The 15,905-nt window shown below is 33.3% G+C and overlaps 1 protein-coding gene across 1 annotated transcript; it reads left to right on the top strand.

The window, feature by feature from the left end:
- The first annotated feature begins 3,472 nt into the window (after positions 1-3,472).
- LOC18427815 (zinc-finger homeodomain protein 2) lies at positions 3,473-4,977 on the top strand. The gene has a single exon (XM_020663432.2). It carries the CDS (start codon positions 3,657-3,659, stop codon positions 4,458-4,460), a length of 804 nt encoding a protein of 267 aa, XP_020519091.1. The 5' UTR covers positions 3,473-3,656; the 3' UTR covers positions 4,461-4,977.
- Positions 4,978-15,905: the final 10,928 nt, after the last annotated feature.

Here is a 15,905-nt window from a genome sequence, read left to right as displayed (position 1 = left end):
TTTAAATTTTGTTTATTTTTTCATATTTATGATCTCTATGTTAGAGATTACATGTCTTTAAAAATTAAGTCTTAAAATTTATCTCAAAAATAGTTTTATTAAGAGGCTCGCATTTCTACATATGCGAAAACTGAGTCCAAATTAAAAAAGGTAAGTACTTGTTACACGTGCGCATTTGTTTTAAGAATGGAATTAAATCTCCATCTTTGCTCAAATACACGTGTGCACATATTTCTCACGCATGCATGCAAGCTCAAGTGTACATTTACACGTGCAGTTTCAAAATAACGTAAAAGAGGACAATGAATTTAAGCAAAAAAAACAAACATATAGAAGAAAAAAAGCACAATGATACTCCTTGTGAGTACGTGTACAATATACATATGCGCTCTTCTATTTTATATTATTTGTGTTTTGCAAGGTTGATCGTCGTATTTATGAATGAGTACAAATTTATGTGGAGCGCATAGGCCAATTGTATAAAGAAAATATTTTGATAGGGCTGCTGCATTATCATCCCTGAAATTTGTAGTTCTTGCGTCAAAAAATCTTCAGATCAATAATCTCAGCCTTGATCATATAATTATGATAAAATTAATGATTTCAATCCCTAAAACTAATATATATTATAGTACATTATTGAAACCTTTCATTTTGTCCTAAAAATAAGTACTGCGGATCCGTAATATCTATACTATTTTATGAACTATAAATTTCATTGTTGGTGTTGGAAATTAATTTTAGAGCCACCAAAAATTTTTTATGCCCATAGTGCTTTTCGAGTGAGGATTCGAGACTAGACTTTTACTTTGTTTTCATAAATCCTAGATATTATAGAGAGTGCATCCATTGTATAATCCATACCTTTGTTTTTCAAAGTTTTGGTCTCTATGGGGCTTATTTACAAAATTAAAATTCTCTCTCTTCAAATTATTTTGTTTCCCTAGCTTTTTGCTCTCTCTCCCTCAATCACAAAATTCGGATTATTTTCTAGTTTTTTTGGTCTCTCTCGTACAGTACAAATTAGTGATTTAAAAAATATCAGGTCGGCATGGAATTGTTCAGTCTGAGCCGAAAATCAGTCACCCCGTGCCGATTATGTTAATACATAGGAAATTGTCTCGACGATTTGTTACAATAAAAACGATGTTTTGCTACAATAAAAATGTCGAGTCACCGGACGGGTTTTTTATCGGTTCACTATTTTTATACTTTTTTTTTTTTGTTGGTTTACTATTTTTTTACACAGTAAAACAACGATCTAGATTGCTGATTCCCCGATCCAAACCGATTTGTACGATGCCCGATCTTGATTACCGATCTATTGTTTAAATCATCGGTACAAATTAATATTATTTTGTTTTTTTAGCGTTTTGCTCTCTTTCAGTTACAAAAGCGGAATTATTTTGATCTTGTTATTTTTACTTCCAGCTTTTTGTCTCTCTCTCCTCTCTCCCACTCTCAATTCCAAATTCTCTCTCTTCTCTCTCTCTCTCTCTCTCTCTCTCTCTCTCTCACAGAGTTACAAATTCGAATTGTACTGGTTTTCTAGCTTTTTGCTCCTCTCTCTCTCTAAATTCTGTTTCTCTCTCTCTCTCTAAACTCACTCTCTTCTCTAAATTCATTCATTTTTTCCAACTTTTGGTTTCTCTCCCCCCTCGCTCTGACACCCTGCCCCCTGTATGGCGTAAGCTCGTTGGCTGATAGTGCAAGCAAAGCAAGAAACCCTACCTTTTTATCCCTTCCCTAAAAATCACCACCCTTCTCTCTCTCTCTCTCTCTCTCTAGAAATCATCACCGCCCTTTCTCTCTCTAGCAGTGGTATAAGCGTGAGGATTAAATGGCTGACCACCCAAAACCGCAAACAATAACTCTCTCTTCTCAAATCCCCTTTCAACCCCCTCCCCCTCTCTAAAACCCATCTCCCCTCTATTCCTCCTCATAAAAATCTCCTCTCTTTCTCTCTCCACATCCCACTGATTACACCTGATAAACCCTCCTTCGCTCCCTAGAGTGAGAAAGAAGATGGTGATTTCTTCTCATGCCCATTAATGGCTGATCACCACTTCTTGAGATGATCAGGTGAGCTTGTCTTATAGCCAATTCTTCTAGCTTTTAGAGAGAAAAAACCCATTTACACATCTCTCATTACAGGTTTCCTCTCCCTCAATTTAGATAGAGAGAGAGACTGTTTTGCCATTGTTGCTGTCTTACTTTCTCTCAATAGTGCAACACCAACTGACCAACCCACATTGTACTAAACCATTCATTTGGGTAAATAACTTCTCTCTTCCTCTCTCTACAGTTTGGTTCTCTGCAATTCTAGACTAGACTTACAAAGTAATACAAACACTAGGACTTTCTCTCTCTCTAGAAATCATAAGGGTGGTGCCCCAGAGTTTCTCTCTTCAGAGATCACAAGGTTTTATATCATTCTGTCTCTCTCTCTCTCTCTCTCTCTAGAAATCATAAGGTTGGTTCCAATGATCTTCTTCCATCCAAAAAATGTCACCTGGGTTTTCTCTCTCCTCTCAGTATTCCCTCTCTTTTATCGGTCCGAAAATTTCCAATCCGTTTGTTTTTAGAGAGAGAGATTTCTCTCTCTGGAGCTTTTAAGAGTTGAAGCTTTGTTTCTGGTGTGAAATGGTACTCTCCTTCTGAAAAAATAGTAATAAAAAGTTAGAGAGAGAAAGTCTTCAGAGTCTTGAACCTCACGCCCAAAAATAGATTTGGCAAGCACTTCCTCCTCCTCCTGATGAATGTTTTTATTACTAGCTTCTGAATTTGCTTTACTTAATATCCATTCGAGCTCAATTCCTTCTCTTTCTAATCTAGAGAGAGAGAGAAGAATAGTTGCTTAATCTCTAGAGAGAGAGAGTGTAGTGAGGAGAGGCCTCATTTGTCTATATCTCACCTGTCTCTTCCATCTAATCTGCAGAAAGAGAGTGCAGCTCAGGGTGTGTTTTGTCACCTGTCTCTTCCATCTAACTGATTACTCCTCTCACATTGGATAGAGAGAGAAAGAAATTCCAAGTTTAGAGTGGGAAAGAGCACCAAATACCAAGTAAAAGGAGTGGCTTTTGACCTTTTCTATCTGCGGTGCAAGGGGCTTCTAAATTGCAACACCTCCAATTCTAGAGAGATTGAGAAGGGGCACATTCAAATTTGCAAAGGAGCAGTACTGGAACTTCTCCTTTCCATCAAGCCTGTAGAGTGAGAAAGTCACAGTAACAACACTTCAGTCCCTCCCACCTAGAGAGAGAAAGAGTGGGTTTGATCCCCTACCTTCCCTTTAGTCTCTATAGCTTGAGGGGTGGGAGCCTAAATTGCGACACTTTTAAGCCTCACTCCTAGAGAGAGAAAGAGAGTTTTGACCTCTCTAATTCTATCTTAACCTGTAATGTGACAGTCACAGTCATCCCAATTGCAAAAGTTCCAGTCCACCTAGAGAGAGAGAGAGAGAAGCCAATTGGAAAGAGAAAAGTGAGTGAGACCCAATTTCAATACTTCACTAATTACGACCTACTCTAGAGAGAGGAGAATTTAACCCTCTTCCATCAATCATCTAGCGTGAGAGAGACCCACTTGTTACCTTTCACCCCCCCCCCTCCTAGAGAGAGAAACTTAGCTTCATAGGGAGAGATCGCTAGAGAGAGATGGATGAATCCATGCCAATCCCCATAACCACCACCTACACCCCAAGTGCCCACCACCTCATCCATGACTCCCCACCGCCCCCAAACCACCACCAGATCATCCCCTCCACCAATGGCCCCCAGACTCTTGAGAGAGAAAGAGAAGACCTCCACTCCTACAAAAAAAACAGCACCCCAAAATACAGAGAGTGCCTCAGGAACCATGCAGCTTCAATGGGGGGCAATGCCACCGATGGATGCGGAGAATTCATGGCTGCGGGCCCTGAAGGCACCCCCGAATCCCTCAAATGCTCGGTCTGCAACTGCCATCGAAACTTCCATAGAAAGGAAACTGAAGGGGAAGATACCCCATCTCCATGTGAGAGTTGCTTCCTCTTGAAATCCAGAAAAAAGAGTGGCCTTCTCATCTCCACAGGCCCCGAAACCTACGGCTACCCGACTCCGCCTCTCGTTCAGAGGCCTCCACCAGCCATGGCCACGCCGCCGATGATGGTGTCTTACAATTTGGGGCCGCCCCACAACCACCACCACCACCACCACCAGCCCTCTGAATCCGACGAGCATGAAGAGAGAGAAAATAGCTTTAGGGCTCCATTAATGGTGAAGAAGAGGTTCAGGACCAAATTCACACAGGAGCAGAAGGAGAAGATGCTGAGTTTTGCAGAGAAGGTTGGGTGGAGGATTCAGAAGCAGGAGGAAGGGGTGGTCCAGCAGTTTTGCCAAGAGATTGGAGTCAAGAGGAGGGTTCTCAAGGTTTGGATGCATAACAACAAGCACAATCTCGCAAAGAAGGCATCATCTTAGTTTCTCTCTCTAAAACACACACTGTCTCTTTTGGGGGTTTCTCAAGAGATTTTTTCTCACTTTCTCACTCCTCTAATCTTGGTTACTCTCACTTACTTGCAGTTTTTCTTTTGTGGGGTTATCAAGGGATGATCACTTTCTCAGTCCTCTGAATGTTGGCCTCTCTCTCTCTCTAGATCTTTTGAAAAAAAAAAAAAATTAGTTTTTTAAATTATGGTTTCTAGTTCTGATTCTTCCTTCCTTACTATGTCCTATGGGGACTTCGCATTGGAAGGATGGAGTGGGAAGGTTTGGATTGTAGTGGTTTACTTTCTTCTCTACTTTTATATTGTAGTGATTTCTGTCTCTCTCTTCTTTTTTGTTAGGGTGTTTATTTTGGGTTTAGTAGAATGTGATGATGCAGATTAGGGGCTTTAATTTAATTTAGGCTTTTGTATTCTTGGAGTTTCAGAAAAGCTCACAAGTGTTGTAAAATTGGTTGGAGATGTCACCTCAGAAATGAGCTTGCATTTGGTTCTCTCTCTCTCTCTCTCTCTCTCTCTCTCTCTCTCTCTCTCTCTCTCTTCTTTTTGTTTTCTTTTGACCTTTTAATGCACAGGAAATGCTCTCTCTCTCTCTCTCTAAATTGGTTGGAGATGTCACATTAGACATTTGGTTCTCTCTATTCTTTTTGTTTTCTTTTGGCTTTTAATGCACTGGAAATGAGCTCCCTCTCATTTTATCGTTTTTCCTGGTAATGATTTGTTAAACTCAGCTCCTAAGTGGGGCAATAGTTAAGCTCTATTTGTCTCTCTCTCTCTATACTCAATGGAGCAATAGTTAGTTCTTTTTATCTATATATATTATCTCTTTATATATTAAGCTCTCTCTCTCTCTAAATTTATGTGTTTTAATTGACATACGAATTGTTTTCAACTTTGGCTGCTTTTTGTAGACTATCATGTGAGGTTTATAATGTTAGAATGGCTGCTTTTTACTTAAGAAACTTAGAGAGAGAGAGAGAGAGAGAGAAAGAGAGCTTTGTTTTTTTTGGGAAGAAAGAGAGTTTTGTTGTTGTTGGAAAAATCTCAACCTACATTTCAATAAGTAATCTGCTTTGTATATTGTCATGCGGCTTTCAGTAACAAATGGATGGTCTTTCTTTCAAGCCTCTCTCTCTCTCTCTCTCTCTCTCTCTCTCTCTCTCACACACAACCTGGTCCCTTATAATGAGACAGCACTAATCTGCTTTGTATTTTTATTTTGTTTTTCCAGTATGGAATTGATGATGTTTCATAAGATCCTCTTACTGTCTCCAACATTCAGCAGGAAGTTATGGTATTTCATGAGAACCCCCCTCTCTCTCCTCTCTCTCTCTCTCTCTCTCTCTAAATTATCAAGCCCTGCAAAACCCCTCACATTTCAAAGTTCTCTCCATTACTGTCTCGTGTAATATGCGACAACTGACCAGAGAAAACACAACAGTCTCTCTCCACAACACTCTCTCTCTCTACAACGCTCTCTCTCTCTCTAACAAGGCGACAGACGTGTTTGAGTGTTTCTCTCTCTACTTGTGCATGTGGGCAATAAGAGTAGTCATTTCCCATTAGTCACATAACTCAGATGGGACATCATCACTATTCAATACTATGTTAACATGTCATCCTCCTCAATCAACCAAACCGAAATCATAAACACTTTTTCACATAAAAATTAGCAAACCATGAGAGGACGTATCGTGTACTCCCGAGTGATCATATTGTTACTCAGTCTCCCCGGCAAAACACTTACTTAGAACAATTTTTTTAAGAAAAGTGTATAATGAGATTATTTACCTTTCGTACAAGGGTCACAATTAATTTTGATCGTTAGATGTAAAATTGAATGGCTGCATTTATTTTATTGACCATGATCATTAGATATGAAATTGAGCGGCTGCATTTATTTCATTGACAAAACTCAAAGTTTAAAAGAACTTTGATCGAACATTGTGACACGTCCAAACTATCAAATTTCGTATCGGATAGTTATAAATAATTGTAATCTCCTTATACCAAAGCTAAACAATTTCATATCAAATGGTTAAAAATGGAATTTTAATCCAAAATTTTAGAGATACACGTTATGATTATCATGCATCTAAAAAAGAAAAATCATTATTTAAAATGTGATGTTTTAAAGGAAAGTTTCTAGGCCCTGCAAGAGGAAATATATTTTTATTATTTAAAATGTACTGTTTTAAAGAACAATTATTCTTTTTTCACACTTTTTTTTTTCGGGTAAGTCTTTTTTGACACTATTACTGTTTCCCTTTCACCCAATTGAGGAATAAAAGTATTAAGTAGAGGCAAAGGCAAATAATTGTGCCACCAAATTTGAAGTACGCCTGCCTAAAATGTAATGGGACATTTACTAATACCATAAAGTTGTAGACTTATTGCTTTCATTCGAGATAATTATTTCTCTCTCCCTCCTGCCTATTTTTATTTTTATGAGTTTTTTCTCTCTCTTTTTTTCCACTAAAAGAAGTCGTCTTCCTCTGTATTTAGAGGCTATGTAATCTCACGTGCAACAAACTCATTATGCACCATGATTATGTTAAAAGGAAGAGACATGCCACTCCAAGAGAATTCCTCTCTCTCTCATTATCCTCAGATTTTTTTTTTTTTTTTTTTTTAGCTATTTCAGATCAACTACGCAAGTATTTACCTATAATGTCACGTTTCAAGAATTTACAATGCTGATATTCTTGAGATGTGACAGTCAAAACATATATACATCTCTTGTTAGGACAAATTTACAGTAGCGAATCCTTACAAAGTAACAAAAAAAAGTTTAAGCGTAACTACAATATCTTCCAAAGTTGAAACCGTAGTTATCTTGAAAAAAAAAATGTTTACCATAGTTTGATGAGTTTGGCTACTCCGTAAGTGATCATCATAATCTTAAAAATAATCATGGTTGAAAGATATCAATATTTTCAAAAAGGGGATCTATTAACAGAAATGCATCAACAGTTTCACTTTCAAAAATGCATAATTAAATATAATCCAAATAATTGAAATGCATATAACATTTTAAGCAAGACATAATTCAAAGGATTTCACAAAATACCCTACTGGCCTCCCAAGTAGGTCACCTATATACCCCATCAGCGTTCTGATGGGTCCACTTAATCCCCATCGGCGTCCCAGATAGGTCCACTTAATCTCTGCAGGTCCACTTATACCTCACCGGCGTACCGGATGACTTCACTTAATCCTTACCGGCGTCTCAGATAGGTCCACTTATACCTCACTGGCGAACCGGATGAGTCTACTAACATACTTAAAGTATTTTTAGATCTCTTTAAACATTCGAAAGCCGCAATATCATGTACTCAATATATCACTGAAATCATTAATATGAATTTTACTAAAACCATTAGTAACAGTCACTTTCAATAACATCTCAAAAATAACCAATCAAATATTTTGGGCTCAAATTTAGAAAGGTAGCAGTTCGTAAAGACATTTTAGCATAATTACCAATCTAATATGCATAGAAAAATTCTTATAGAAATTCAAGAATACGAAATTATCACAATTTATGTGATGTTAATTCGTAAATAAACATTTCACAGACAATGCTATAATCAATTGCAAAAATATCAGTTTTCAGATAATAAGGCAGTCATTTGCATATGAATTTTACAATGTCTAACTATTAAAAAACAGTAGAAAGAAATTTCACAATTTTAGTAAAAGCAGAACTATCACACTTATTTCTAATAATTTTATTTCTAAAATTTTCTAACAATAGACAAGAAAAATAAAAAAATAAATTTATTTCTAATAATTTACAGCATTTAAAATTTCTAATATCATAATTTTATTAAAAAGATTATTTTTCAAAATAATGAGGTCGCTTACGCATAAAATTTATCGTGCCTAAAATTCATGATAATAAGCAGAAGTAATTATTTCATTTCATTTTTAAAAAGAACGGATAATTTTTCAAGATAATGAAGTCACTTACCTAAAATATTTGAGAGGAAGCTTCCGATAAAAATTCGGCTAGAGAGAGCAAAAACTCACTGCGTTTCGACTAGAGAGAGAAAGATCTCAAAAAAAATTTAAGATGGGAGTCCTCGCCTCTCCTATTTAAATTCTTAAGATACCTTATTATTTTATTTTATTAAGTTACACCTCATACATGAGGTGTAACAATTATATTACACCCGAACGTTTAAAGCTCACGTCCACTAAAAAACGTGGCAAGGCAGCAAAAACATTAAATCAAAAGCTTTTGAAAATAGTAACAGTCCCTAAGGACCATCATGCTCATATGAACCATCACTTATTAAAAGTTTATTTTCTTCTTTTTTTCTTTTTTTTTTTTAAATTTTAGGATCATTACATATTATTTTCTTTCTTTTGGTTGTTCAAAAAATCATTCTCTCCACACACACACATACACACACACACACACACACACACACACATATATATATATATATATATATATATATATATATATATATATATATATAGAGTATTTATCTTTATTACAAAGCCGTCACAACTATTCCTACTCATTAGATATCAAATTGGATAGGATGAGTCACAAAGTCTAAGATTTTTTTTTGAAAAATTATTTCACGCGGTAGAGACCACATTACTACATTTGCAGTCCTTGAGGTATACAACATCCAGCTTATAGATGGATGCAAATTGGCGGTCCATCTAAAAATAATCAAAACTAGCAGTCCAAATTTTTTCTTAAGAGAATTATTATTTTTAGTTTTCAAAATTTATTTATGTTTTCATATTCATGATCTTCATGTTAGAGATTAAATGTTCTTAAAATTTAGGTAAAAAAATCCATCTTAAAAAAAGGTTTTTAAGAGGTGACTCATTTCTACATGGAAACATAGAAACCATGTCCTTTTTTTTTTTGGAACTTTATGCCTAGTCAATGACACTCTTATAACTACCTATTTTAAAATTTAAACCGTAAGAGTGCTCATATATATATATATATATATGAGCAATGATCTAATGCAACGGTTATATCATAGTATAATGCAACGACACTTCTAGAAAACCATGTGTTGTGGTATTTGTATGACTCCAAATTTTGCACACACATTCTTTTCATCTCAATAATCAATCACAAAACAATACAAAATTTCAATTTGAACCCTAGATATGGTCAAAATGAGTCCATTCCAAAAACGAATCTAGACCATTCATTTTGTGAATTTCAAGATCTTAGCCTTTATAAACTCAAAATCATTTTTTCCTTTTTTAACATTGTTCATCTAATGATAATAATGCCATCCAAAAAAATTTGAAATGAGAAAATCCTTTTAAGACCTAGATCTAGGAATCTCACCAAAATTGACTGCATGTGTCAATTGGGCTAAAAAAACTACTTTTTAAGTTGTGTTTTCAAATTTTCCTTTTTTGTGATAGTTCATTAGAATGAAAATAATATATATTTCAAAATTTGGATCAAACAAATGACTATAAGCTAGTTTTTTAAGGTTGTTGTATTGTATTACTATACAACGGTTGCATGAAATCATTGCCCATATATATATATATATATATATGAAGCATCTACAAAACGCTTATAGGTGAAGTTCTACAGTACTTCACCTACACCTCATTATTGTCCAAAGTTCATCACATGGTCACAATTGTCCAGTAATATTTGAATTTCTATAATTATTTTACGAATCAGATTTATCTAAACATATGACCAAGACGCACCAAAATAAAATATTAAAAAAATAATAGTCATAAAATAAAATGATGAAATTATCCCTAAATGTTTATAACAGTATATTGCATATTTTTTTTATTCAAATTATTTGTTTTAATATTTTCTTCATGTGCATCTCACTGAGGCACACACACCTACAAAATTTCATATCATTATGATTTGTAAAACAAATATTAAAAGTCAAACACTATCATACATCTGTGACCGTGTAATAAACTTTGAACTGTGATAAAGCCATAGGTGAAGTACTGTAGAACTTCACCTATAGGTGTTTTGTACTGTTTTTCATATATATATATATATATATATATAGTAATGATCCAATGAGACCCTCCCACACTAATGTGTGTAGGAACCCAAAGGATCGGTCCCACACCCATATGATAATTTTTCTTGAGATATGTGTCATTTTTAATGGTGATCCTTTGGGGTCCTACACACATGGGTGTGAGAGGATCTCATATGATCATTACTTTTATATATATATATATATATATATATATATATATATATATATATATATATATATATTGGAAAAAGTTTATATAAGGTTGCAACCTTAAAATGTATAACTATGGATGCACCTCAAAAATCTATCGAAAAATATTATTTTAATGTTTAAAAACCCTCTAATTGAGCATCTCGACATCGAGATGTAAGATTATGAAAGAAAAAATGATTTTGAGACCCAGAAATAGTGTGTCTTATAACACATTATCTAGACCATCCATTTTTTAAATTTTCATATGTTTATAAATCTACTTAATTTTAACCATTTTTGGAGTTTAAAATTTTATACGTAGATATGAAAAAAGATTTTGACATAATCCTAAGAATATTTTACCTCAAAATTATATATTATGATCAAAAATTTGAAGGTGCACTTTAATTGGATTGTTTAAAGTTGCAACCTTATGGAAACCACACCCATATATATATATATATATATATATATATATATATATATATATATATATATATATATATATATATATATATATATAAGTCTTTCCAACACCTATAGGTGAAAATAAACAGTGATTTCTCCTACTCTCATCACCGTCCAAAGTTTATCGTATAATCATGATTGTCTGGTAGTATTTTATTTTTCATTTTTTTTTCACAAATCAGAATAATCTGAAATTTGGAGTGTTTTTACATCTTAGTGAGGCTCACCTAATAAAAATATAAAAAATATTAATTCAACAAACAAATTGATCAAAATAACCCTAAAATTTTTCGGGGTATTTTAGTCAATTTATTTCATGTAAAATATTTTTTTGATATTTTTTGTAGATTCGCCTATTTTTTATAAACACGCACTCCAAATTTTAGATGATTTTGATTTATATAAAAAAAATTAAAAATAAAAAATTACCGAACAATCGTGACCGTGTGATGAACTTTGGACGGTGATGAGGATAGGCAAAATCACTGTTGTTTTTCGCCTATAAGCGTTTTGTAGTATCTTCTATATATATATATATATATATATATATATATATATATATATATAACATTAGAATAACTCGGCAGCTATAATTAGTAGCAATAAGTGTAATCCCAGCCGTCAGATCTTCATCATCATGTGGTTCACAATACATATTACCACATGAATTTTAAGTTTCTTTTATATAAGTCTGATTAAGATGAAATTTTAGGTGTGTATACATAACTCTATTTTGCACCATATTAAAATATAAAAACATTATTTTCAATCATTTAAAATGACCAAATTACCCCTATCACTTTTAGGGGTATTTCAAACATTTTATATTTTGAAAAATATTTTTTAATTATGCGCCTTATTTTTTTAGTATATATGTCTAAAATTTCATTATGATTCGATTTCTAGAAAAAATGTTAAAATTCATATAGTAATATGTATTTTGAATCACATGATGAAGATCTGACGGCTCTCATTCCACCTATATTACTATAGGTAGAATCCCAACAGTCAGATCTTCATCAAGTGGTTCAAAATATAAATTACTATTTAAAATTTAATTTTTCCCTATAAATCTGATTAAGATGAAATTTTGGATGTATATACCGAACATTATTGCTCACCATATAAAATATAAAAAAATTATTTTCAATAATATAAAATGACCAAATAACCCCCAAAATTTTTAGAGGTATTTCGGTCATTTTATATTTTTGAAAATATTTTTTATATATGTTTTAATTGTGCGCCCTATTTTTTAGTACACACATCTAAAATTTCATTATAATCTGATTGCTCAAAAAAATATTAAAATTCATATAGTGATATACATTCTAAACCACATGATAAAAATATGACGGCTCATATTCCACCTATATTACTATTCATTATAGTTGTCCAACTATTTTTAGTTTTTTCCACATATTATACAACTCTTTTCGCCCCAACAATCAATCCTAAAATAATGAAATTCAATTTGTATCCTATATATAGTCAAATGAGCCTCCTCGAACAATAAATCTAGACCATTCATTTGGTAAATTTCAAAATCTAGACTACTATAAATTCAAAATCATTTTTTTTCTTTTTTTTAACATTATTAATCTAATGATAAGAAAGCTATCTGAAAAAATTTGGAAAGGAAAATGATCCTTCCAACTTCCAAGCTTTGGATTTAAGCATCTCATTGAAATGAATGGCCTATATTAATTGAATTAAAAAACACTTTCTAGTTTGTGTTTTCAAATTTTAATATTTTGTGATTGTTCATTACAATAAAAAAAAGTGTGTAATTAAAAATTGGATTCAAACAAATAGCCCTAATATAATTTTTGAAGATTGCAACCTCACATGTAAGACTCATTGGCCCAACAATATCTTAAAACAGGATTAAGCATTCTCAACAAATACGCCTCTCTCTCTCATAGAGTGTTTTCTTTAACACTTCATGGGCACCTCTTCCATTGTTATGCAATGTTTAGAAACCCCACATATCTAACTTGGACTCGTAACTCATAACTGACACTCTATTGGTCCCTATTGACTCGATCATCCAAGTCTAACTCGCGTCTTTTTCAAAAACTGAGTACGTTTAATTCTTAAAAAAACTCGGCAAATTTTTTTTTTGAAAAAATAATCATTATAATTATCATTTAAAGTTTATCTCAACTATTTAAGCCAGCTACACGAATCTTATTCTATTGTTATTGTTATTCTTTATCAATGTTCATAACCTCAATCAAATCACTCATTTAGAAAAATATCTTTCGAGTCTCTATTCAACTGAAACGGGAACTTGGGCAGTTATCGCCTATTTCGAAACACTGTTAAAATATTTTTGTCTTTTCAACGTTATTAGATTGAAGGCAAGTCTGGAATACACTTTGCGGTACTAGGAAAATTTATTTTACCTTTTGCTTCCAAAAGGAATTTTACTGCACAGTAAATAAATAAAAAGTCAGCTGCTCAATGAAAGCCTGAAAGGAAATTGTAGGCATTTGGGAATTTAAGTGGGGCCACAATAGGTAGTGGTACAATATAAATAAAAATGGTAAAAAAATGTGTACCCCACATAACATGTTGGAAAATAGTTTGATAGGGTTAAAGTAAATCCTCACCTCGTACCTCATTGAAAAACCTTTACATCGATTATCTCATAGTGAACATTATGGTTGTGTAAAAAATCAGGATTTTAAGCTCTAAATATAATGTATGTTGTAATAAATTTTCTAGACTATCCATTTTACTCTAAAAGTAAGTGTTCATTGATTTGCAAGATTTGTACTATTTTTTTTGAGTTTCAATATTATTGTCGGCATTAAAAACTGATTTTAGATCCATCATAGAGATTTCCATTGCCAAAAGTGATTTACAAAAGAGGATTTGAGGTGAGGCTCTATTTTGTTTTCATAAAGCTTAGGCGTCACAGAAACTTCATCGATCATTTAAATTTGAGAAAGAGCAAAAGAGAGAGGGGGGAGGAGTGTGTCTTAATCTACTATAGGAGATATAGAGATCTATGCCTACTAGAAGTATAATGAGAGATTATGGTTGCTTAATCTACTTATGAAGGGAACCAAAGACAAAAACCTAAGGTTTAAGGTTGACGAATAATGATGGTTGCTTAATCTACTACAATGAGCACCGGAGGTAAAAGATCAATGGTTGTGAGAGAGATTGAGGTAGGTGGCTCAAAATTTATAATGATCTCATATTTAGATCACTTAATGTTTCACAATTACTCCTAGCCATTAAACATCAAATTTGATGGCCTTGAGTGTGTCACCAATAAGAATTTGTTTTGAACATTGAGTCTAGTTAATGACATATTTACAACTACCAGATTTAAATATGCTGGGCAAGAGTGATAGCGACCTTCTTGTACTAAAAATAAATGATGGTTTTATGTAGTTTTTTTTAATTCTAACTAAAATGGGAGCTTCCCATGTGTCTCCACACACTATTATTTCTATAGATACTTAGTGATCCAATCTTGATAGGACAGTCAGTAGTAAACTTATAACAATATCACATATTAATTATGGTATAATATACAGAGCAACTACTACCTTATTATATTGTTTATGACTCACTCTCAGCTATCCAATCAAAATAAACAGTCTCTTGTCACATAATTATATAAGTGAAAAAAGAAAAAAATATTTCCCATAATCAAAATGAAAAGAAAGTGAACAAAAAGAACATATAGGTAAGCATAGAGCACTAATTGATGTTTCCATAACAAGGATTTGTTTATAGCAACCATAATTAACTTCCTATTATTTTATTTTAATAGTGTGTAGCACAGCTACTAAAATCTAAAAGCCAGCTAACAAAAGGAACCTCTCAGTTCTCACAATTAGTTATAATAAAGCATGCAAGGCATAATAAAGGAAGCTAAGTATAATAAAGGACAATTTAGTATCACATGATTTGCAAACGTATTACTATGGCAAGTATGTTGTGTGTATAAGAGAGAGAGAGAGAGAAGCATACCTGGCAAAAGAAATGAGAGAGAGAGTAGCTTTCATGGCTAAAGAAAGAGAGAGAGAGTAGCTTACATGGTTAAAGAATTCAGGGAGAGAGAGAGATAATTGCTTTCATAGTAATTAAATAATAATTCAGAGAGAAGAGCTTTTATGGTCAAAGAATTGAGAGAGAGAGAGAGAGAGAGAGAGAGGGAAGCATTCATAGTTAAAGAATTCATCTGATCTGCCTTGCAAAAGGGGATTGACCCTAGCAAAAGAGGATTGAAAATCTGAAACCCCTCCAAATCAAGCCATTTGGGGGCAAAATTGTTTCCCAAAAAAACTGAAAAATATTGTGTGAAATTAAGAGTTTCACAATTCCTCCATGCGCAAACCATCTCCATAACAGACCATGCAAATTCCAAATGGCCAAGCTATCAAATCTCTCGCCTAAAATGACATATGGAAATATACCCTGTTTCGCACATAGAAATTCTATAATTCTATTTCGGCTCCGAGAACAACTACCAAATAAGCAGTTCCATTTTAAATTATGGTTTCTTGTAGTTAAGAAAGTAACTAGATTATTTACTTTGGATACAAGGAATTCACAGTCATCATCGACTCTTAGATTTGAAATTGGTTGGTTGAAGATGTGATCTTGTTTGGGCACAAAATCGAAAACAAAAATTCTCCAATGCTGTGAAATTTTCATTTATTGGATTTCACATCCAATGGTTAAAAGTCATTGTGACTTCCTTGTAAATAAATAAATGGTTTTAT

Source organism: Amborella trichopoda, chromosome 11 (genome assembly GCF_054954075.1).
Source record: "Amborella trichopoda isolate Santa Cruz 75 chromosome 11, AtrichopodaSantaCruz75HAP2 v2.0, whole genome shotgun sequence".
NCBI lineage: Eukaryota > Viridiplantae > Streptophyta > Magnoliopsida > Amborellales > Amborellaceae > Amborella > Amborella trichopoda.
The sequence above is the reverse complement of the archived record's forward strand: the minus strand, read 5'-3'. Positions and strand labels throughout refer to the sequence as shown.

Bases quoted from the DNA above. Each gene is read 5' to 3' on its own strand.
- LOC18427815 (XM_020663432.2), top strand. From the start codon at position 3,657: ATGGATGAATCCATGCCAATCCCCATAACCACCACCTACACCCCAAGT.